The sequence below is a fragment of the Cynara cardunculus genome, unplaced genomic scaffold (genome assembly GCF_001531365.2).
Source record: "Cynara cardunculus var. scolymus isolate 2C unplaced genomic scaffold, CcrdV1 Un_Scaffold_934, whole genome shotgun sequence".
NCBI lineage: Eukaryota > Viridiplantae > Streptophyta > Magnoliopsida > Asterales > Asteraceae > Cynara > Cynara cardunculus.
The window spans coordinates 1-23388 of record NW_020200651.1 but is presented as its reverse complement, the minus strand read 5'-3'; the positions used below and the strand labels follow the sequence as shown (position 1 = coordinate 23388).

General features: G+C 38.3%; 1 protein-coding gene across 1 annotated transcript; it reads left to right on the top strand.

The window, feature by feature from the left end:
• Nucleotides 1-17738: 17738 nt before the first annotated feature.
• LOC112502128 (cellulose synthase A catalytic subunit 1 [UDP-forming]-like) lies at nt 17739-23383 on the top strand (the record flags this gene model as incomplete). Its single annotated transcript, XM_025105957.1, has 13 exons — nt 17739-17968; nt 18977-19172; nt 19253-19431; nt 19668-19788; nt 19884-20076; nt 20313-20579; nt 20716-21061; nt 21194-21331; nt 21551-21676; nt 21782-21994; nt 22072-22336; nt 22443-22639; nt 23105-23383. Coding segments are annotated over exons 1-13 (2601 nt in total), but the record flags the coding sequence as incomplete, so codon positions are not given.
• Between the last annotated feature and the right edge of the window lie 5 nt (nt 23384-23388).

The following is a 23388-nucleotide window of genomic DNA, read 5'->3' as shown; positions in this document are numbered from 1 at the left end:
AATTGCATTTCAGAAGCGCGATTATCACCTGTAAAAAGAAATTGTAAATAATAAAGAAATTAACGAACTCTAAGGTGTTAATTGAAGAGTAATATTGTTCTCATTCCCCATCATATTAGCAACTCTGTTGATTTAAGAACCTTGAGTGTTTGATGTGGTAGACATGGAACACTGTTTACTTTTACACAAAATTATCTTTCTAAGTTTTCTCCTTTCTTTAGCATCATTGAATCCATGTTATAGATGAAATCTGTAAAAAAAAGGAACTCATTTAATAATGAAACAGTACATGAAGGCATTTGATCACAAATTGTTAGGAACAATAATAATAAGAAAACGGGAGCAGTTAATCAGGATTCTTAGACGTATGGTTCTTAGTGTAATTGAAAACATAATACGTCTTTAACGACAATGACTACATAAGTAACACACCTTCAGATCGAAGAAGCAGTTTTCCGAATTGGAATGGATGAAGCGTGTTGGAGGAATGGGCAATTGAAATAGAAATTTATCAGTAATTGAATTTAAACCTAGAACTAAATCCCATGCTTTTTGGTAATCAATCACCACACGATATAATTAACCAACAATAAAATGAATTGCATCCTAAATTAGTGTGTTTCATTGAATAAGAGGACATGTGTCAATGAAATGAGACTAATAAAACTGCTTACCAGACATATCTTCATATATCTAAGCTACTCTTAGAAGAGAAAATCTTCATAGTTTCACTCTAGAGTTGTATTTGTGAAATAACTCTGAAGTATAACTTTGAAGGATGGCTATTCAGAGTTGTACTCTAAAATAACTCTAAAGTACAACTCTGAAGAAAAACTTAAAGATGACTCAAGACTTCAGAGTAATACACATGATGAAACAAAGAATACTTCATAGTTTAAATTTGCAAGCCTGAAGAAGAAGACTTAAGAGTTCAAACTTCTAAGTCTGAAGAATATGACTTAGAGTTCAGACTTTGGGTGAAATAAGTCTGTAAAAGAAGTCTGCAGAGTTCAGACTTCTAAGTCTGAAGAAGAGGACTTCAGAATTCAGACTTCTATGTTTGGTAAAGAAGACTGCAGAGTTAAAACTTCTACAACAGAATAACCATCATTGAAATTTACAAAAAATTAAATTTATTATAAAAATGATATAATAAAAAAAATTGATCAAACAAAGAAGACTTCAGAGTTCAGTCTTGTAAGTTTGGAAAAAAACCTCAAAATTCAGCATTCATAGTTCGGGTGAGTTAAGTCTGGAAAAGAAGACTTCAAAGTTGAGTTGACCTAATTATGCATGAGCTAAGTCTGGAAAAGAAGACTTCAAATTTCATACTTCTAATCCTAAAGATACTTATGAAGTATGACTCCAGACTTATACTCTTAATAAGTATGAAGTAAAACTCTAAAAAACAATGGACTTGTACTGTTGAAAGAACTCTGAAGTATAAGTGTTAAGGATAACTTAGAAGTCTGTAAAAGTTTTACTTAATAGTTCAGTTTTCTAACTCTGAGAAAGAAGACTTTAGAGTTCAGACTTGTAACTCTGGAAAAGAAAACATCAAAATTTAGCATTTAGAGTTCGGGTGACCTAAGTTTGTAAAAGAAGACTTCAAAGTTTAAGTGAGGTAAGTCTGAAAAAGAAGACTTCAAAGTTCACACTTTTAAGTCTGAAGGATAAATATGAAGAATGACTCCAGACTTCTAGGCTTGAAATAAGTTTGAAGTAATGCTCTTTGGACTTGTACCGTTGAAAGAACTCTGAAGTAACTTTGAAGCATGCCTGCAAAATGTATCTTCAGAGTTCATACTTGTAAGTCTGATAAAGAGCACTTCAGAATTTAGAGTTCTAAGTTTGAAAAAGAAGACTGCAGAGTACATATTTCTAAATGTGAAGAAGAAATATTTCATGAGTTGTCTTCTAAGTCTGATAAATAAAACTTTAGAGTTCTAGTGAGGTAAGTCTGGAAAAGTAGACTTCAGAGTTCGGGTGAGCTAATTACGCAAAAGAAGACCTCAAAGTTCATACTTCTAAGTCTAAAGAATACTTATGAAGTATGACTCCAGACTTGTACTCTTAAAATAATTCTGAAGTAAAACTCTGAAGAACAATGGGCTTCTACATTGATCATTATCATAACAAAGGAATAACCATAATTGAAATTTACGAAAAAAATACATTTATTATAGAAATAAAATAATTAATACAAACAATCAAAGAAAGAAGACTTCAGAGTTCAGTCTTGTAAGTCTGGAAAAAAAACCCTCAAAATTCAGCATTCATAGTTCGGGTGAGTTAAGTCTAGAAAAGAAGACTTCAAAGTTGAGTTGAGATAATTATGCATAAGCTAAGTCTGGAAAATAAGACTTCAAAGTTCATACTTCTAAGCCTGAAGAATACTTATGAAGTATGAATCTGGACTTGTACTCTTAAAATAAGTCTGAAGTAAAACACTGAAGAACAATAGATTTATACTGTTGAAAGAACTTTGAAGTATAAGTGTGAACGATAACTTAGAAGTCTAGAATTTTTTTACTTAAGAGTTCAGTTTTCTAACTCTGAGAAAGAAGACTTCAGAGTTCAGACTTGTAACTCTGGAAAAGAAAACATCAATTTTTAGTATTTAGAGTTCGGGTGAGATAAGTTTGTAAAAGAAGACTTCAGAGTTTAAGTGAGGTAAGTTTGGAAAAGAAGACTTCATAGTTCACACTTTCAAGTCTGAAGAATAACTGTTGATCCTCTCTCTTAGTGATTTGATGATAATCCCTTTTCACTTATACGAAGTATTAATGTTTCTGTTTTTTCAGTTCCAGCGATATTCACTGAGCCTGTTCAGTATCGCTGAAGAACTTGTATTGTAATTCAATCAGCAACAATGATACTTCAAGAAGACAACACTCACACCAAAGAACCTTCAGCCAATGTCGAAGACTGAAACTGAAGATTAGAGACTGGCGAGTACATGATCTGAAGCGGTACTCAGTGATTACAAGCCTGTCTACATATGTGTGAAGACTGCTCAAGCCTCAGCGAATGCTGAAGAGACCTCCAGGTTATTCCAGCATTCAACGATCAAAAGAAGCTTGCCAAGCACGATTGTTGTTGTCTTGTCCTTATACACACAAATGATAAACCCATACCCTTTCTAAATGTTGGTACGGTACGGAGCCGACTAGTTGACTCTATTACCCACCTACTTTAGGTAAAGATGTTTGCTCATGAATAGGCTTTTTGTACTATTCACTGTAGCAAAGGACAAACCTTCCCCTTAAGGCTTGACACGCATTCTAACCCTACCATATTGCATTAAATGTGCATTTAATGCAATGAGTATAAATAGAAGTGTTTCCTCTCCATCCAGAGTGCGCGTGTAACACACTCTCTTAACCTAATTCTTACTTTGAGCATTCTTGAGCTTAAGTAAAAGAACTTAATTTCTCCTACAACAAATCTTTTCTCATTTGCTAAGATTTAGTGTGTAACCATAGATTGTTTAGATAGGTTTTCTTACCTAATCTTTCCGCAAATAGTCTTGTAAAATTTGTATTGATCTTCTCTTATCAATATACATTTTAAATTTGAAAATATTGTGTTTGTATTCATCCCTCCTTTTACAAACTGTTATACATATCTTGTAGACCTTTACGGGACCAACAAGTGGTATCAGAGCAGTGTTCTATCTTCTCTAAGTTGTTTGGTTGCTTTTTCTGCTTTAGTTAATCTTCTTCTCTACATAACTTTACTACTTTCAAATGGCTTTGCAACACACAAACACACACGTTCAAAACAATGGCTTTCTAGCCAAACCTCCCCGGTTCGTTCGTGACAATTTTAGTCTATGGAAGAACCGGATGTCCCTCTTTCTGGAAGGTGTGGTCCTGAAATTCCACACTATATAGAAAATGGACCATATGTACCATTTGCTATTTCTCCGGTTGTTACAGCAACAGCTACGACTGCCGTGATTCTTGAACGACAGATTCCAAAGCTCCCTCAATAGTGGAGTGATGAAGACAAGAAGAAGATAGCTATAGACACTCATGCTAGGTCTATAATAGCTATGTCTCTTCCTGACGAGATTTATCACTTTGTGATGAAGCTCAAGACTTCTAAATCCATGTGGGACACACTTTCTGTTCAATATGAAGGAACCACTCAAGTTCAAGAAACTAGAAAGATCAATTTAGTAAGGCAGTAAGAAAGCTTTCTTTCTGGAAAGACTGAACGCTGTCTAAAGTACATCAACGTTTTAATTGTCTTGTTATTGATCTAAGGACTGTAGGCAGGGAATATTCCAACTCTGAAACTTTAACTAAGTTTTTAGAATGTATTCCTGAGTCTTGGGACACCTTTGCCATGTGTCTTAAGATGTCCAATGACATGTTCTCTCTTTCTCTCTCTACTTTCTATGGGATTCTGCTTAATCATGAGCAATCTCGTCAGCTGAATGTTATAACCAGGTTTTCTACAAGCTGGATTAAGGTAACCTTATGTGTTAATACGTGAATTTTGTGATTTATATGCATTTTATAGTAATATAAATGCATGGAGTTATTAAGTGTAAGATATGATATATGCATGAAATAGGTGATTTTCATATATGTTTAAGTGTGTGAGCATGTGCATGTGGGAAGATATTTTGCTAACATTATTATATGTTTTTCAAAGAAATATCTTCAAGTATAAGATTGTGAGTTTTTAATAAATAAAACCCACCGCCCAAATGGTTTGATTGGTTAAAAAGGCTGCTGCCTTTGTTTCTTATATAAAAGAAAAGTAATCTTCTCTTATTCTTTTTAAAAGATCATTTCTAAAAGAGAAAAGGCAGTAGAGTGTTCTTAAGAAGAAATTGGGTGCAGCTAAGTAAAGCTTCTGTGAATATATCTACAGATTCTGTGATTATCCAAGTGAGTGGTTTTGAAACTGATTTCTTTATGTATTTGTGGCTTAACTGTTGAATCTGGATTTCGAAGATGTTATACTGTTTTAAACAGCAGATAAGCTGTTACTGTTTCGAATATATTTCTGGGTAAAAAGGATGCAGATTAATGTTTTAAACAGTTTAGTTTATGATTCTGTTTTTGAGGATCTAAGTGAGTTTTGAACAGATTATGTTATAAACTGTAAATTTGGGTTTCTGTTTGTTATGATATGTGAATCTTGCTGTTTAAATATGGATATATTGAAGAAGCTATTGAAAACAGTTTTAAACTATTTGCGGACTGTTTTTGTGTAAAAATGTTTGATGTTCTGAAACAGACTGTTTTAAAATGTTTTGGATTGACAAACTATAGTAATTACTCGCCTGGACATAAGGCTGCGGTCTGTCTATTGGGAGTGTACTATAGATTATGTGGATGAACTATGAATGAGGATTCATTAAGATGGTTGCGACTACGGTCCTTCATTCGAACCTATTCATAGATTTCATAGGGGATAAAAGGGTGGCATAATCATGGAGGATATAGTTGAAATAAGGATGGTATATTGAGGAGAGTGTGTTTTGGTATAAGGGTGGCAATGACATCATAACTCTTGTTATTATATCCTTTAAGATCACAACAGATTTGAGTACTTATTTCTTTGTGACTTGAGGATTCAAAGATGTTGTTCTTATTGGAAATTGTAATAGTGAAGTTAGTAAGAAGGAGAAAACTTGACTATGGGTCAAGGATTTATGAGGAATCAAAGAGGCTTTGGTTGTACCTTGAAAGGAACCAGAGGGACTCTGATTGGTCCTTATAAATGAGAACCAGAGGGATTCTGTTTTAATGGTTTTGAAAAGAATATAATGATTTGCTAAATCTGTTAGTTAAAACAGAGGTTCTGTATCTGTTTGATAAAGAGCTCTGTATTGTAAATGGGTTCATACAGAAGCTCTGTATCTGAAGATAAGAACTATGTAATGTACTTGCTTTTAATAATTGTCTTAAATGTTTTGATACAGAGGCTCTGCATCTATTAGTAAGAGCTCTGTACCGGGTTTTGGTTTAAAAGTTTTCTTAAGTAATTCCATACAGAGGCTCTGCATGTATGGGCAGGAGCTCTGTATTGGGTTTCGACTGATTCTTTTAAAAGTGGTTATACAGAGGCTCTGCATCTATGAGTAAGAGCTATGTATTGTATATCAATAAAAGATTCTTTCAAATGTTTTTATACAGAGGCTCTGTATCTGAAAATAAGAGCTATGTATCAAATATAACTTTCGCATACAGAGGCTGTGTATCCGTTGATAAGAGCTCTGTATCGCATTTCAAATGTTTTTATACCGAGGCTCTGTATCTAAAGATACGAGCTCTGTGTCAAATATTACTCTCGCATGCAGAGGCTCTGTATTTGTTGATAAGAGCTCTATATTGCATTTCCAAGTGTTTTTACATACTCTGCATCTCTTAGTAAGAGCTCTGTATCATGTACAGAAGCTCTGCATCAATTAGTAAGAGCTCTGCATCAAAAGTTTTTATTTAAAGCTCTGTATCTAAAGATAAGAGCGCTATTTTATGATTTTGTTCTTAAAATCTTTTTATAATAGAACAAGAAGCTCTGGTTGGCTTTGTGTGCGGAACCCGAAGCTCTGGTTGGTCTTGCCCGTGAAACCAGAAGCTCTGGTTGGGCATGCGTGTTTAATCCAGAAGCTCTGGAAGAGGAACCAGAGGGGCTCTGGACCTCTTATCGATTTTTTTTTCTAAATGTTGGATTTTCAACCAGAGGACCGATAGACCAAATCAGAATCTGATTTATTCTTTATTTTGTGAACAAGTCTTATAAATGATTTGGTAATCCTCACCCTGCATTACATGAAATTAAGGGATCTCACTAGACTTATGTCTAACCCTCATTTTTATGTTTTAAATATGTGTGTGCAGGTAATGATAATAAGGGAAAGATTACTCTATGATTATTTTCCCTATGTGCTCGTGATTTGCGAAGTGCTATCTGATCAAGTTTTTGGAGGATGAGCTTTATTATACAAGAGTGTTATTCGAAATTTTTGAGTTGTATATTTTATAATGTAATCTTTTGTATTTTTGGACCTATGTGGGTTTGAACATGTATTTTAATATATGAAATATATGTTATATGCAATGTGGAGTTTGGGGTGTTACACTGAAAAAGTCAAAGATTCTAGAGAAATGAAAAGCTCACCGTTAGCTTTGATCTTTGAAGTCACTTCAGCTGAAATCCCTTCTACTTCTTTTACTTCTTCTCTTCCTCCTATTGTTATTACATAGTTAGACTCTTCTAACTCTGAGGATATTCCAGAATCTGATCTAGCAGATTTTGATAAATCCCTGGCGCTTTTAACTAAATCTTTTAGGAAATTCGCCAACAAAAGCAACTACCGCAGACCTTCCTTGCTGACCATTAAGGAAAAGCCAAAGTCTGAAAGAATAGACAAGGTTTCAGCAGTCTGCTACAATTGTCACCGCACTGGACATTTTGCAGGTGAATGCAGATCAAAGAAAGCTGCGATGCCATCTTCCAAAACCTCATCCTCCTTCAGATCCAAGGATGACAAATATTTGAAACTGAAGAAGTACAGGAAGGTGAAGAACAACCAGCGAAAGGCCAGGGTCTTATCGGTGAAGAGCATGATTGGGCTGATTCATCTGATGAATCATCTTTTGATGAGGAAGATTACAGCCTATCTTTGCTTGATGGCCAAGAATGTCAATGAAGAATCTTCAGAGGCATCTACTTCTTCTGAACCATCAACCTCTTCTACTACTAAGGTATGTATCCTGAATGAACCCTCATCTTCTTCCTCTATCCTATCCGCACTAGATACGTTGACGGTGGATCTTTACAATGCCCTCAATGGCAAATCTAAAGCAGAAATGCTTAATCTTGATCTTCAAGAACAGTTAAAGATTTGCCATTCTAAGATCAAAGAGTTGACCTATGCTGAGGAAAATCTAAAGGATCAGGTCATTGTAAACCAAGCCATCACCGTTGAATGCGAAAAGGCTATCATTGAGCGTGAGCGAGCAATCGCTGAACTTAAGGATGAGAAGGCTACCATTGAAGGGTGGTGTAAAGTTTCTATCAAAGCTTCTGAGATCATCAACGCTCAGATTCCTGCCAAGATAACGACTGGTCTAGGATTCTCCTATGATCAGGAAGAACGTGTCATTGACAGGTCCATGCTTAAGTTTGGTACCTTCGTCTCTTCCATTCTTGACACCTCTTTCTATCAGTCTTCTTTTACTGAGAGTCATCTTGATGGAACTCCTTCGAGTTCAGGCTACAAAGACAAAGGTAAATCCATTGTCACAGCCCCTCTTCCTAAAAAGTCTAACAAGTCCAATAGATCAAGGTTAATTCCTTCAGCTTGTAAAGCTTCTTCTTCAGGGACTAGGAAATCTGAATCCTCTTAGAAATCCAAGTCTCAGCTCAAGGTGAACTCTTCACCTAAGGAATCTAAAGCCTCAAAGGTTCCACCAAGAACCAATGAGAAGGGAATCCTTGGAGCTGGTCCCTCTTCTAATCTGATACTTACTGGCCCTAAAGCTACATTTAGCTTTAGGAAGTGCAAACACTATGGTGAAAATACACATATTGCCAGCAAATGTCCTTCTGCCGCCAAGGCTGGTTCACCAGCTAAGGGCAAGAAAGTAGCCAAGGTTGAGAAATCAACCAAGGTGAAATCATCCACAAAGGCTGCAAAAGCAACCAAAGTGAAGCAAACCGCTAGAGCCTCATCTTCAGGCTCAGTGAAGACAACTCCTGCTGACAAGTCTTCAGCATCAGACGTTGTAGTTCCTACCACTGAAGCCTCTTCATCAGGCTCAGTGAAGACTTCCACTGAAACTACTTTAGTAGTGTCAGAGGTTGTTCTTCTCTCCACTCAAACCTTCTCAAGTTTAGTGATGCCATCTGCTGATGCTGGTCCGTCAGCACCAGTGGATGATGCCTCTAACAACGCTGGACCCCAATAGCTGGGTACCAATAGCATTCTTAAATTGTTTCCTTGTGCAAGACGTCAAAGGCATATGGTATCTCGATAGCGGATGCTCAAGACATATGACTGGAGACAAATCTCTGCTAACTCACTACAAGGAAGAAAGAGGACCTTCTGTGACCTTTGGTGGAAATGGAAAADGATATACTAAAGGTTTTGGTATATTGACCAATGGTGCAACAACGTTCAAGCAAGTTGCATATGTTGAAGGACTGAAGCACAATCTTCTAAGCATCAGTCAATTGTGTGACAAAGACTACATAGTAAAATTCTCGAAGAATTCATGTTACGTCCTTGACAAAGATGATAAGGTTGACCTAACCGGTTCTCGCCTAGAGAATGTATATATCATCAATATGAATTTCTCTTTCACTGAGAATAGTTGCTTCTTCTCCAAAGCCTCGTCAGACATTAACTGGCTATGGCACAAACGACTTTCTTATCTCAACTTCAAGACACTCAGTGAGCTGTCAAGAAATGATCTTGTCACTGATCTTCCTCAACACTCCTTTGCAAAGGAATTTCTTTGCTCAGCATGTGAAAAAGGAAAAAACACAAGAGCTAGCTTTAAGTCGAAGCAAATCTCTTCAGTGACTAGGCCTCTTCAGCTACTGCACATGGATCTCTTTGGTCCAGTCAACGTGCAATCCATTGCTGGAAAGAAGTTTACACTCGTCATAGTTGATGAGTATGCCAGATACACTTGGGTCTTCTTTCTCAGATCCAAAGATGAAGCACCTGAAGAAATCATTTCGTTTATCAAGAAAATAGAAGTACTTAATAACATCAAGGTACGATCTACTAGAAGTGACCATGGTACTGAATTCAAAAACAATACTATGGATAACTTCTTTGAAAACAAGGGAATCTCTCACAACTTTTCTTCTGTGAGAACTCCTCAGCAAAATGGGGTCGCTGAAAGGAGAAATCAAACAATCATAGAGGCTGCTCGATCAATGCTCAACGAATCCCATCTTCCTACTCAATTCTGGGCTGAAGCTGCCAACACCACTTGTTTCACTCAAAATCGATCCCTGATCGTAAAGAGGTTCAAGAAGACAGCCTATGAACTTTTTCATGGAAGAAAACCTTCTATAAGTTTTCTTCTTATATTTGGTTGTACTTGTTACATTCTCAACAATCGCGACCAACTTGGAAAGTTCGATCACAGAGTTGATGAAGGAATCTTTCTTGGATATTCTTCAGTATCCAAAGCCTTCAGAGTATTCAACAAACGAACACAGACGATAGAAGAATCTATCCATGTTACCTTTGACGAATCTGAATCAGCTAATTCAAGACCCATCTTAAATGATGAGGCTGAATTAGAAAACTGGATGTTCTCTCACTATGGACAACCTAAAGCTTCCTACAATGCTCCTCTCAACACTGAATCTTCTGAAGCTGAAGATGATCCACTTATCATTCCAGTTACAGCTAGTCACTCCAACGCATCTTCTTCAGAGATCGCTGCCATGCCCATTAGCTGTATTCCTCCTTCTACTTCAAACACTAATCAATCAATGAATGAAATACCTTCAGTATCTGAACCTGTTTCAGTCGCTGAATCTGAGGCTCCTTTAGCAATTGTCCCAATTGCTGAAGAAACTGCAGCTGAAGCTTCATTTTCTGTTCCTAAACTTACCTACTCAGATGAAATTCCTCTACCGGCTCAACGATAGACTAAAGACCATCCAATTCATCAAATTCTTGGTGATCCAGATGCAGGTATCAAGACTCGTTGTGGTCTAGGTAATATCTGTCTCTTTGTCAACTTTCTTTCTTTAGTTGAACCCAAGAAAATCAATGATGCTATCTCTGACCCTAGTTGGGTCCTTGCCATGCAAGAGGAGATCATTGAGTTTGATAGGAACAAAGTCTGGTACATTGTCCCACGTCCTTCTGACAAATTAGTGATAGGCACCAAATGGGTCTATCGCAACAAGTTGGATGAAGATGGTGTGGTAACCCGTAACAAGGCTCGACTTGTTGCTCAGGGTTATAGACAAGAAGAAGGGATCGATTATGACGAAACCTTCACACCAGTGGCTAGACTCGAAGCTATTCGACTCTTTCTAGCCTTTGCTACCCATAGAGACTTCAAAGTCTACCAAATGGATGTAAAGAGTGCTTTTCTAAATGGGAAACTTCAATAGGAAGTTTATGTTGAACAACCTCTAGGGTTTCTTGACCCTAAGTATCCAAACCATGTCTATCATTTGGATAAAGCTCTTTATGGGTTACCACAGGCTCCTCGTGCTTGGTATGATACCCTTTCTTCATTTCTCATTTCTGAGAAATTTGTTCGTGGAAAGATTGAACAGACCTTATTTCTTAGAAAAGTTAAGGGTCACATCTTTCTTGTCTAAATTTATGTCGATGATATTATATTTGGTTCCACTAATCCTTCTTTGTGTTTTCGGTTCGCTGAACGCATGAAGAAAGAATATCAGATGAGCATGATGGGAGAACTAACCTTCTTTTTAGGTCTCTAGATCAAACAATCAGATAAAGGTATTTTTATCAATCAAAGTAAGTTTGTTCGTGACATGCTGAAAAAGTTTGATTTATCAAACAGTTCATCTATGAAGACTCCAATGGCTCCTCCACTCTCTCTCAATAAGGACCCAAATGGAAAGCCTGTAAACGTAATTGTTTATAGAGGAATGATARGCTCCCTGCTGTATCTAACAGCTAGTCGACCAGATATCATGTACTCTACATGCTTATGTGCAAGATATCAAGTTGAACCAAAGGAATCCCATCTGATTGTTGTAAAACGCATTTTCAGATATCTTAAGGGAACTACTAACATGGGTCTGTAGTACACTAAAGATTCAGGCTTTGACCTAATAGGTTACTCGGATAGTGATTTTGCAGATTGCAAAATTGATAGGAAAAGCACCACTAGAGGCTATCAGCTTCTAGGTGGAAAGTTGGTGAGCTGGACAAGCAAAAAACAAAACTCAATGTCCACATCAACAGCTGAAGCTGAATACGTAGCCACTGGTAGTTGTTGTGCCCAAATTCTTTGGATGAAAAACCAGCTGATGGACTATGATCTTCAGTTTTCAAAGGTTCCTGTTTATTGTGAAAGCATCAGTGCTATTGCAATTGCAAATAACCCTATTCTTCACTCCAAGACCAAACATATTGAAATCATATATCATTTTATCGGAGATCATGTTATGAATGGTGATATTGAACTTCACTTCGTTCCAACTGAGTACCAGCTTGCTGACCTTTTCACCAAGCCTCTTGATGAGACAAGATTTAACATCTTGATCAGTGAACTGGGGATGCTAAACACTAAAGAATAATCTTCAGCTACTAACATCGCTCAGTAAGTGAAATGATTCAATGCTTCATCTCTGACACTGAACTTTTGAGTAAATGTATCATTTCTCTCTAAGGTATGATTACTCTTCTCTTTTCTTCAAAACTTAAAACCTTCACTGAAGCTTTTCCTCTTCAGTGACTAAAATGTTTTAAAAGTTGGCTTCAATGATTCTTAGATTACTGACTATATATAACTATATCTTTGTACTTTTCTCTTAAAAATCAAAAAATGATCATTGAATCCTTTTTGTTCAGTATTCAAATGTTTTTTAAATGTCAGGTTCAGTGATTCTCTTATCACTGACACTGATGCCTTAAAACTATTACTGAAGGATTCTGACTTCATTGATAAAAATATTTTAAAAGGTCTTTTCTTAAATGACTCTTCTTTTTCTTAAAAACCTTTTTGTTTTTAAAAGAAAATAGTTACCGAACTGTCTTAATGACGACATTCTCTATTTATAATGCGCAACGCTTTGAGATGCGCAAAAAGATATTGCCATACGCTACCTCATTTAATACCATCCAATTATGGATGAGAACATGCCATTTCTCATCATGGCCCCTTTCCTCAACCGTCGTCTTTTCTCTCTCTCATATTATTCTCTCTCCTCCTACCTATAAATATGAGACCTCTCATCCACTTTTCTCTTTACGCTTTCAAATTTTCAAAGACGAACCTCTGCTGAAATTACCAATCAAGATATCTCTCCAAAAATCTCTCAAGTTCTTCTTGACCTTTATATCTAAACTCTTAAGGTCAAAATTTCTTCTCTTAAATCTTCTTTTAAGAAATACGTTTGATAATTTTGAGAAACTTGTTCTCTTGAAATGTTAAACATCGATGATTATTAAACCAACTCTTACTTGGTTATAATCACATTTCTTTAAACACATTCTACTTGAAAAACCCTAATCCTTCAAGGATTTTTCAAAAGAAGTTTTCTTGTTTCAAAAACTTACCTATATTCCTCTCCATAACAAATCTTGGTTTTACTAACAAACTGTTTTATCTCATTCTTATTAAAAACAGATGGCTGTCGAGAATGTTGGATTCACCCTCGACGAGGTGTCCTACAAGGCCAACAACCACATTGCCTTGTTGGACATCCCTTCATCCAAGACGTATTACCAAGAGGCGGTTGACTACCTCAAACAGTCGTCACTCGGTTTTGCCCTCAACCATGAACCCATCATGGTTAAGGAACTCTTACAGCAGTTCTGGTTCACTACTGAGGTGGTTGATGTCGAAGACAAGCATGGACGCCAAGTTGAACAAGTCAACTTCACCTTCAATCGTATGTCCGTGAAGTTTGGCGTGAACACGATGAGGACGGCTCTTCGCCTTCCCAAAGGCCCCTTCGATAGTGAACCCACAACGGTCGAGATCATCCAGTGTCTCGATGCCATTGGCTATTAATGGCCAATGAAGAAGGACTCAAATGCTCCCATGAAGTCCTTGTCGAAGATTGAGAAGAACAGGATGTCAGCGATCTGGCAATTCCTGTTTTCTCACTTCATCCAGTCTATGGGTGGAAAGACTGGAGGTCAGGACCAGGCCTCTAGGATCGCTTTGACGATTGGCGTTTCTTCGATTCAACGTCGCAATATAAATTATGATGCGGTCATTTTTGATGACCTGGTGCAAAAGCTAAACAAGCGCCAACGAGAAAAGATGGTGCCTTACACCAGGTTTCTTTCCATGGTATTTGCTAAGATCTTTGGAGAGAAATACTCCAAGGAAGGAAACCTTCAGGTTTCCAAGCTTGGATCCAGGATTCTGGATCATAAGCTAAGAGACAGTGATGTGACACTCTCTTCAATAGTGTCCCTCACTACCTCCTCTCCTCAGGTGACCAGGACAAGGGCAAACCCCCCCCCATCAAGTCTAGCCCAGCCACTAAAACTTCCTCGAAAGACCTTCTCAACCAACTCTTGGTTCTCCTCAGAAAGCCAAGAAGGCCAAAAAGGGGATAGCCACATCTCTGGCTAAAACCTCTCGATAGGTTTCAGCTATTGAAACCAGTCTTAACCCCGAGGCAATTTTAGCTAACCCTCCTAGCTCTTCAGTGATTCCTCCAATCATTGTCGTATCAGTGGCACCTACCCCAACTACCTCAGTGACCCAAATCCCTGAAGGTGTAGATATCAGCGCCGCCACCGCTAAACACCCACGTCTCTTCTCAATCATTTTCTCTTCTCCTCCTTTCTTGGTCTTTACACGTGTTGATGACATATTAGCGAATGTCCTCCCTGATACTGAAACACACACCACTAGCCTTAAGGTTGCTCCTCTCGATGCTCCTCAGCATACATATGTCCATCCTCTTGAGGATATCTTTGCTCATGCTAGTGCCAATCCTTTGGATGTCACTGATGGCCCTTCATGTATTCCAACTTACTATCCATTCACTTCTTCTAATCCTGAGCTTCTTAATGCTCACCCTTCATCTCTTGCAGGTCCTTCTTTTATGCCCTAGTCTATGGAAGTAAAAGAGGAAAAAGAAGGGGAAGAGAAGGAAGAAGATGGGGAGGATGATGCCATTGACGAAGACGAAGATGACGAAGATTATGTCATGGCGTCAGATGTCAAGCTTCTTCTCCCCGCCGTCGATTCCGTTTTCTGCAAGATGGCTGAAGTTCACCAAGAGATGCCTCGCAAGGCTGAACTTGATGCGAACCTCTCAACTCTAAAAGTCGATGTTCAAGAAGTACAGAGTCATCTTTTGACTCTTCAAGAAGTTGTTCGAGCCAACGCTGAGGCCATTGTTGTTCTATCCAGCAGGGCTGATGATGCTCAGGCTCTATCTCTTCAGCAGACGGGACTTCTTCAGCAGATCCTGGATGCTGTCCTTCAACCAGCTCCAGTGATCCCGCCTTCCTTCTCTACTGATGATCACGCTCAGCTCAATGAGACGCGTGAAACAACGACAACTCTAGCCAGTGCTCTATCAAGGCTAGAGGAAACGATGGTTCTCCAGCATCAGCGCTTGGACGAACTCTCTGACTTATACTCCCAAGTCTTAGCCAGAGAGGGGGAGATGAGGTCCAACGCTGTTGGACCATCTGCTGCTGCTGCTCCAGCAATTCTTGCAGCTGAAGCTAAGGATGACGTTGCTCCTATAATCCCGACCTCCGATGAAGCTGTTACAGCTGAGGAAGTTGATTCCATCCCAAGGGATGATGATCTTCCCATCACCTCTGCACCCGTTGCTGGTGGTGATGATGATGAAGATGAAGACGATGAAGATGAAGGTGATGAATCTGATCTTCCAGACCCCAGAAGTGACCTAGATGGTGATGATGACAACGATGATGAAGATGACTTCACCATCCAGTATCAAAAGCCAAAAACCGCCACCAAGGGAGTTGCCCTCAGGGATTCTGCATCCTAGGGGGATCAAAGGGAAGAAGAGTCTGCTCCATCAACAAACCAAGGCCACAAGTCGAAAGGCAAAGCGGTCGCTGAAGAAGGGAATCTGAAGGTATTGTTCAATATCCCTCAACCTTTATTTAAAGACTCTACCTCTCAGGTAGTAGTCACTTCTCTTTATCAACTTCAGATCCCATCAACTACCTGTGGTCAACTGGAGTGGGTTCCTGAAAACCCTGTCTCCATTGCTCCCACCGACCAGTAGATGGCTCAGCTAAAGGAGTCACTCGATCGGACTAGAGTAAAAATTTCTCTTCGTACCTCTAGTGATGGTGAGTTTGACTTCCTTTCAGAAGCTGAAAGACTCGAGGCATTAATGGCTGAAGAAGAGCTAGAGCTTCAGAGGAAACAGACTGAAGACAGCTTAAAGCTGGCCAAGTCACTAGCTGAGAAGATTCTCCCTAAGAGAAAGTCCAAGAAGAAGGTGAACGCTGTCCAAGCCCAGGCTAAACTTCCTCCTTGGATTTGAACCTGAAACCTCCTGGTACTTTTGACCTTTGGAGCCACGCTCAAATCAATCATGCACCACCATTGTGGTTAATTCTCTAGTGACTGTTATAGTTCAAAAAGACAAAACTCACACCAAAGAACCTTCAACAATGTCGAAGACAAAAAATGAAGATTAGAGACTAGCATGTTCGTGATCTGAAGCGACATTCAATGATTACAAGCTCGTCTACGTATGTGTGAAGACTGCACAAGTTTCAATGAATGCTGAAGAGGCCTCCAGCGTCATCCAAGCATTCAACGATCAAATGAAGCTTATCATGCATGATTGTTTTTGTCTTGTCCTCCCACACAGTAAGGACAAACCTATACCTCTTCCTGAGTATAGTACAGTATAGTACGGAGCCACTCAGTTGACTATATCGTGCTTATCTACTTTAAGAAAAGAAGACTACTAATAAACAACGAAAAGACTGTTCACTGTAGCAAATGACAAGCTTTCCTCCAAAAGCTTGACAAGTTGTCTACCTTCTTAATTGCATTTAATGCAATGGGTATAAATAACTGAGTGCTCTCTACTCAGTTCTCACTCTTCCTCTCCAAGAAATTTACCCAAGAAGTTACTTCTCTCACCACTCTCTCTCTAAAGAGAAAGAACCACTTTGAACAAGTGAAAAACACTTTTCTAAGTCTTTAATTCTTATAGCAAATCTTTTCTCTTTGCTTAAGTGTAATAGTGTGTATCATTAGATTATTTGGATAAGTTTCTTTACCTTATCTTTTTCGCAAACAATCTGTAAAATTTATATTGATCCTTCTTTATCAATATATAATTTTTTTTAAGTGAAAGTTTTTGTGCTTGTATTCATCCCCCCTACAAATTGATCCTATAACTCTTGTAGATCTAACTAGGACTAACAGTAATGGTAAAAGATGAAGAGTAAAAGTTTTGGATTAAATATAAAACCTAAAATAAAAAGAGAAAAAAGAAGGCATGAATACTCATGTGAGGAGATGTCATGTCAACATTGTATGTTTCTGCTTTATAAATATATTGATTTGTGATTTCTAAGAGTAAACTATTTTTTTAAGCACCTTACCTCGTGGACAAAGTCTGATCTCTTTAAAGAGCATATAAGGGCAAATTATCAAGCCTATAAAAGGGCTTGGGTTTTTGCTTATTAGAACCGGTGGACAGAAAATTAGGTTAGGCAGCTCAATCAACCCGCAAATGATCACCTCTAATTTCTATATTTGAACTTGTCAGCCAAAATAGAAAATAACTGTAAAGTATAAGGACTATATTGAGAAAGCTTTAAAGTTAAAGGACCATAAAGTGAAAGTTCAACTCCAACTCTTGTGCTGGCTAAAATCCAGACAGTCAATCACTCAGCTGAACAAGTCAAGTCGAGCCGAGCCGAGCTGGTCACCGTTTCCCGGTAACAGGCAACCGGTTACGCCGGTAGCTATATTATTACACAACTATAGAAAATAAAATAATCCAAAGGCAGTGGCATATATCTAACGAAAGGAAAAAGCATAGGGAGATGTATCACCAATGGCCGATTGATTATTCAAGAGGGTGCCCATGTGATTTTGAGAAAAAACCCATCTCGATTTCTTCTTTTGCTTTTGAGATCACAAATATATTCTAAATTCAATTGTTTGGTTTATTGATTCATCCTCTGTTTCTTCTTCAATCGGAAGGGATGGAGGCAAATGCTGGATTGGTGGCTGGATCGCATAAGAGGAATGAGTTGGTGAGAATAAGGCATGATTCTGATGGAGGGGTATGTCTTTTGATTTTTCATTAATACCTTCTTTTGGCTTTTATAATGAATTTTGATTTGTTTGTGTAGATCTAATTCTTTAAGTGAAGCATCAGTGTGTAATAGTGAAATTATGATATGGGTTTTGTTTAATCCAAATTTATTGATTTTCTTTAGATCTGAGTTTGACTCTTCTGGCAGTGCGAGTAATCAGCTCAGTAATGAGTGATGGATTTGATTAATTACTCCTACTTTTCCGTTTGTAATTCTCTTTACGTTTTTGGCTGCTTTTGTGGGTTTTAGATGTGTGAACTGATTCCATTCGCGATTGAAGTTTTTATTCATCGGTTCATGTTCCTCCTTAAGAATTGCATAATTGAGCCAGTCTTTGATGAGGGATTGGATAATTGAGCTCCAGATTTGGTTTTTAGGGGTTTTGATTTGTGGGGAACTGTTCAAGAACTTGTGTTCACTTTATTTCTATGCAGTGTGGTAACTAGTAAAAAGATGGGGTTTTGGTGGTTAATCTGGTGAAGTTTGTCTCTTCAACAGATGTTAATGTGGTCTAAATCCAAATTTAGAAGTTCTTCTCTTTTTGATAATTAATCTGATAATTCTAGTTAAATGGCTTAATCCGATGGACTAGAAGTGCACATCTAAGTTAGTCCCCCATTGGTTAAAGTCAATTGATTAGTATGATCAGAGCCTCAGAGGTTGTTTATGTGGTACCCGCCAAGCTCAGTCAAGCCTCAACGGCTTAAACCTAGCTCAATGGATTGAGAGCTAGGCGACACATGGGAGGTATACTTATACAAGTACTAATTCAATAACGTGCAAAATTCAGTTAACATATATGATGCAAGGGTGAATCCTCTCATTGCTCTTTAAGATGTTTCTGATACGGATGTATCAGAGTGCTGATATAGAATATCCCAATCTTATAAATCAGGCCTTGATTTGGTTTTGGCACTTGAATGGATGTATTAGAGTGTTAATATAGAATATTCATTTTGTTCATTGGTCATGCAGCCCAAGCCCTTGAAGAACTTGAATGGACAGATATGCCAGATTTGTGGCGACACCGTTGGCCACACAGAAAGCGGTGATATCTTTGTTGCTTGCAACGAGTGTGCGTTCCCAGTATGCAGGCCATGCTATGAGTATGAGAGGAGAGATGGAAACCAGTCCTGCCCTCAGTGCAAGACTAGATACAGAAGACACAAAGGTTAGCTAGCTTATGTTCATATTTGGTCAATGATCGATGATTCAATTGGAATTTTTTAACAAGGGAAATGCGTTCTTTAGGGAGCCCTCGAGTTGATGGTGATGATGATGAAGATGATGTTGACGACTTGGAGAACGAGTTCCATTATCCTCAAGGAAACAAGGCTAGGCGACAATGGCAGGGGGATGATGCTGATCTTTCTTCATCTGCTAGACATGAGTCTCAGCAACCGCTTCCTCTTCTCACTAATGGGCAACAAGTGAGTAATGGTTTTTGAAGATGGTCTTGATAACCTTATACAAAATATTTCCTTTTTATCATTTCTATCAATGCCATGTCTTCACTTGATTCTTTTTCAATTTCCATGACGCGGGTCTCGACCCTAGCCAGTCTAAGATTATGAAAAATGAATGGAGTAATGAAGGTGCAAAAGATATTCAATCGTTATTCCTCTTGATTGCTTTATATACGTGGCTCACCTGCAATATTTTTCAGGTATCTGGTGAAATTCCAAGTGTTACACCTGACAATTTGTCTGTAAGAAGTACGTCAGGCCCATTGGGCCCTGGTGACAAGCATGTCCACTCACTTCCATACATCGATCCCAGGCAACCAGGTGCCTTCTTGACATGGAAATCATGCTATTTTAAGTAGTAATTAGTTCATGTATTTGAGAAGATGTCATTTGATTTGTGGTATATTTTCTTGTAGTTCCTGTAAGAATTGTTGACCCATCGAAAGACTTAAACTCTTATGGCCTCGGTAATGTTGACTGGAAGGAAAGGGTGGAAGGTTGGAAGCTAAAACAAGAGAAAAATCTGATGCAAATGACAAATAGATATGGTGGTGAAGGAAAAGGAGGCGAGATTGAGCGCACTGGATCAAATGGAGAAGAATTGCAACTGTAGGCATCTTTCATTATTGTTTATATTTATATGGTTGATTTGTTTACTATTCGTTCCCTTTTGAAAATTGATATTGCTATCCATAACATTTTTGGTGTTTGGCGCCCCCGGGGGGGGGGGGGGGGGGAGTGATTGATTACTAAATCAAGAAGCTTATAGTCAAGAAATTTGATCATTAACTTACACAATTGTTAAAGAGCCTCTTGTTTCTCATGTTAAGTGGTCTGTGTGATAGGGCTGATGATGCTCGCCAGCCAATGAGCCGAGTGGTACCTATTTCATCAACTCATCTGACTCCATATCGTGTTGTGATCATTCTACGGTTGATTATCTTGGGTTTCTTCTTGCAATACCGTTGCAGTCATCCGGTGAATGATGCTTATCCCTTGTGGCTGGTATCGGTTATCTGTGAGATCTGGTTTGCATTATCGTGGCTTCTTGATCAATTCCCAAAATGGTCTCCTGTCGAGCGTGAGACCTACCTTGACAGGCTTGCATTTAGGTAAATGGGGTTTTAATAGCAAAAAATTTTAATTTGTAAATTAGGCAAGCCTTTGAGTATTTGCTAAGTTTACATCTTCGGAACCCCCCTTCTCCCCTAAAGGGCTCTTTTGGAGAATAATCTGATTTTTTTGCAGATTTGAAAGGGATGGAGAGCCATCACAGCTCGCTCCTATCGATGTGTTTGTGAGTACCGTGGATCCTCTAAAAGAACCTCCTCTCATCACTGCAAACACTGTGTTGTCGATTCTAGCTGTGGATTATCCTGTGGACAAAGTCTCGTGCTATGTATCCGATGATGGCTCTGCAATGCTCACATTTGAGTCCCTCTCCGAGACGGCAGAGTTTGCAAGGAAGTGGGTCCCGTTTTGCAAGAAGCACAGCATTGAGCCCAGAGCACCCGAGTTCTATTTTGCTCAGAAGATAGATTACTTGAAGGACAAGATTCAGCCTTCGTTTGTCAAGGAACGTAGAGCTATGAAGGTGAGTAATCTGATCTTTACTTTGACAATGGAGTTACCATCTTACCCTTGTATTACTATCGACAAGGATTACAATCAACACAAACCCTTGTTTTTTTTTTTTTCAATTTTGCTTATAATATATTGATGACAGCGAGAGTACGAAGAATTTAAGGTGCGGATCAATGCCCTTGTAGCCAAAGCACAAAAGATGCCAGAAGAAGGCTGGACAATGCAAGATGGAACTCCTTGGCCTGGAAATAACCCCAGGGATCATCCAGGAATGATCCAGGTGAGAATATCCGCTTTAACAAGTATATGTGAAAATCATTTTTATCTCAATTCCCATTAAAAAAAATTAATAGTTTGGATTATAACTGTAGGGTACCTTAAGCATTTGACAAAAAGTCAAACACTAACCATAAACTATGTATTATATCAAACTTTGCAATTTTTACAGGATAGAAGGAGAACCAGTAAATAGTTACTTATTCTTGATATGGTTTCATAGGTGTTCTTAGGACACAGTGGAGGTCTTGATACAGATGGCAATGAGCTACCACGTCTAGTTTATGTTTCTCGTGAGAAACGTCCAGGTTTCCAACATCACAAGAAAGCCGGTGCTATGAATGCTTTGGTTCGTTCAAATATCTGTTTTTATCACCTTTTCAAAATTGTCATACAATATATAGGATCATACTGGCATCATGTATTGATTGTTTATTTGATCAACGGTTTACAGATACGAGTTTCTGCTGTCCTGACCAATGGTGCCTATCTTTTGAACGTCGATTGTGATCACTACTTCAACAACAGCAAAGCTCTTAAAGAAGCCATGTGTTTCATGATGGATCCTGCTTATGGAAAGAAGACATGCTATGTTCAATTTCCACAAAGATTTGACGGGATTGATTTGCACGATAGATATGCTAACCGAAACATCGTTTTCTTTGACGTATGTTTACTTCTTAATATCAATTATTAATCATGTGATAATCATCTCATTTCTGTTTCAAAAACTTCGCTTTGTAGATCAACTTGAAAGGGCTGGATGGTATTCAGGGGCCCGTCTACGTGGGAACGGGATGTTGTTTCAACAGACAAGCTCTTTATGGATATGATCCGGTGTTGACCGAGGTCGATTTAGAACCAAACATTATCGTCAAGTCCTGTTGTGGTTCACGAAAGAAAGCAAGGCATAGCAACAAAAAGTATGTTGATAAAAAGAGAGCAGTGAAAAGAACTGAATCAACCATTCCCATTTTCAACATGGAAGATATGGATGAGGGTGTTGAAGGTAAACTCGAGATCTTTTAACTGCATTTAGCTTTCTTTAGCCTTTTTCAGTAACACTTGGTGTCGTTTGTTTTTGTGTGTTGACTGAATTCTTGTTTCTTAAACAGGATATGATGAAGAAAAGTCGCTACTCATGTCTCAAAGGAGCTTAGAAAAGCGATTTGGTCAGTCTTCGGTATTCATTTCTGCTACTTTTATGGAGATGGGAGGCATTCCACCCACAACAAATCCCGCTACTCTTTTGAAAGAGGCTATCCATGTCATTAGTTGTGGTTATGAGGATAAGAGCGAATGGGGTAAAGAGGTAATTTTATCTTTACAACTCTTGATGCATAGGTGAGCCAAGAGGTTATTAGTGTGAGTGATTGAAGCATTTTTCATGGAAACAACCTCTCTACTGCCCAGAACCTACTGCCCAGAACCTACCTTAGTGTGAGGTATACCGGGTTTGTTCCGTTTGGTTTGGGGTTTTTGATGGAAAAAGTTTATTTGGAAAATGGAAAGTAAATCCTTATCCAAGTAAAAAGAGTGAAATTCCTTACCCTTAGTTGTAAGCGGAGACTTCATTCCTACTGAAATCTGGTTTCAAAAAAACCATTCTTCAACCTCCCTTTTTGTACCAATTATACCCTTCTGTCGTTATTCTTACTGGTATCTTGAACAGACAATTTGATATTGAGTTGAAATTTTGCCCTGCCCTTCTCCCATCTGGAACTTAACCTATTTGAAAAATGTAACCATGATTGATTCATTGTTTGTTGATATTCAGATTGGATGGATTTACGGATCGGTGACGGAAGATATCTTGACGGGATTTAAGATGCATGCAAGAGGATGGATTTCTATTTACTGCATGCCTCCACGGCCAGCGTTCAAGGGTTCTGCTCCAATCAATCTTTCTGATCGTTTGAACCAGGTTCTTCGATGGGCTTTAGGTTCAATTGAGATCTTACTCAGCAGACATTGCCCCATCTGGTACGGGTATAATGGTAAATTGAAACTCTTGGAGCGGATCGCATACATCAATACCATCGTCTATCCTCTCACCTCCAT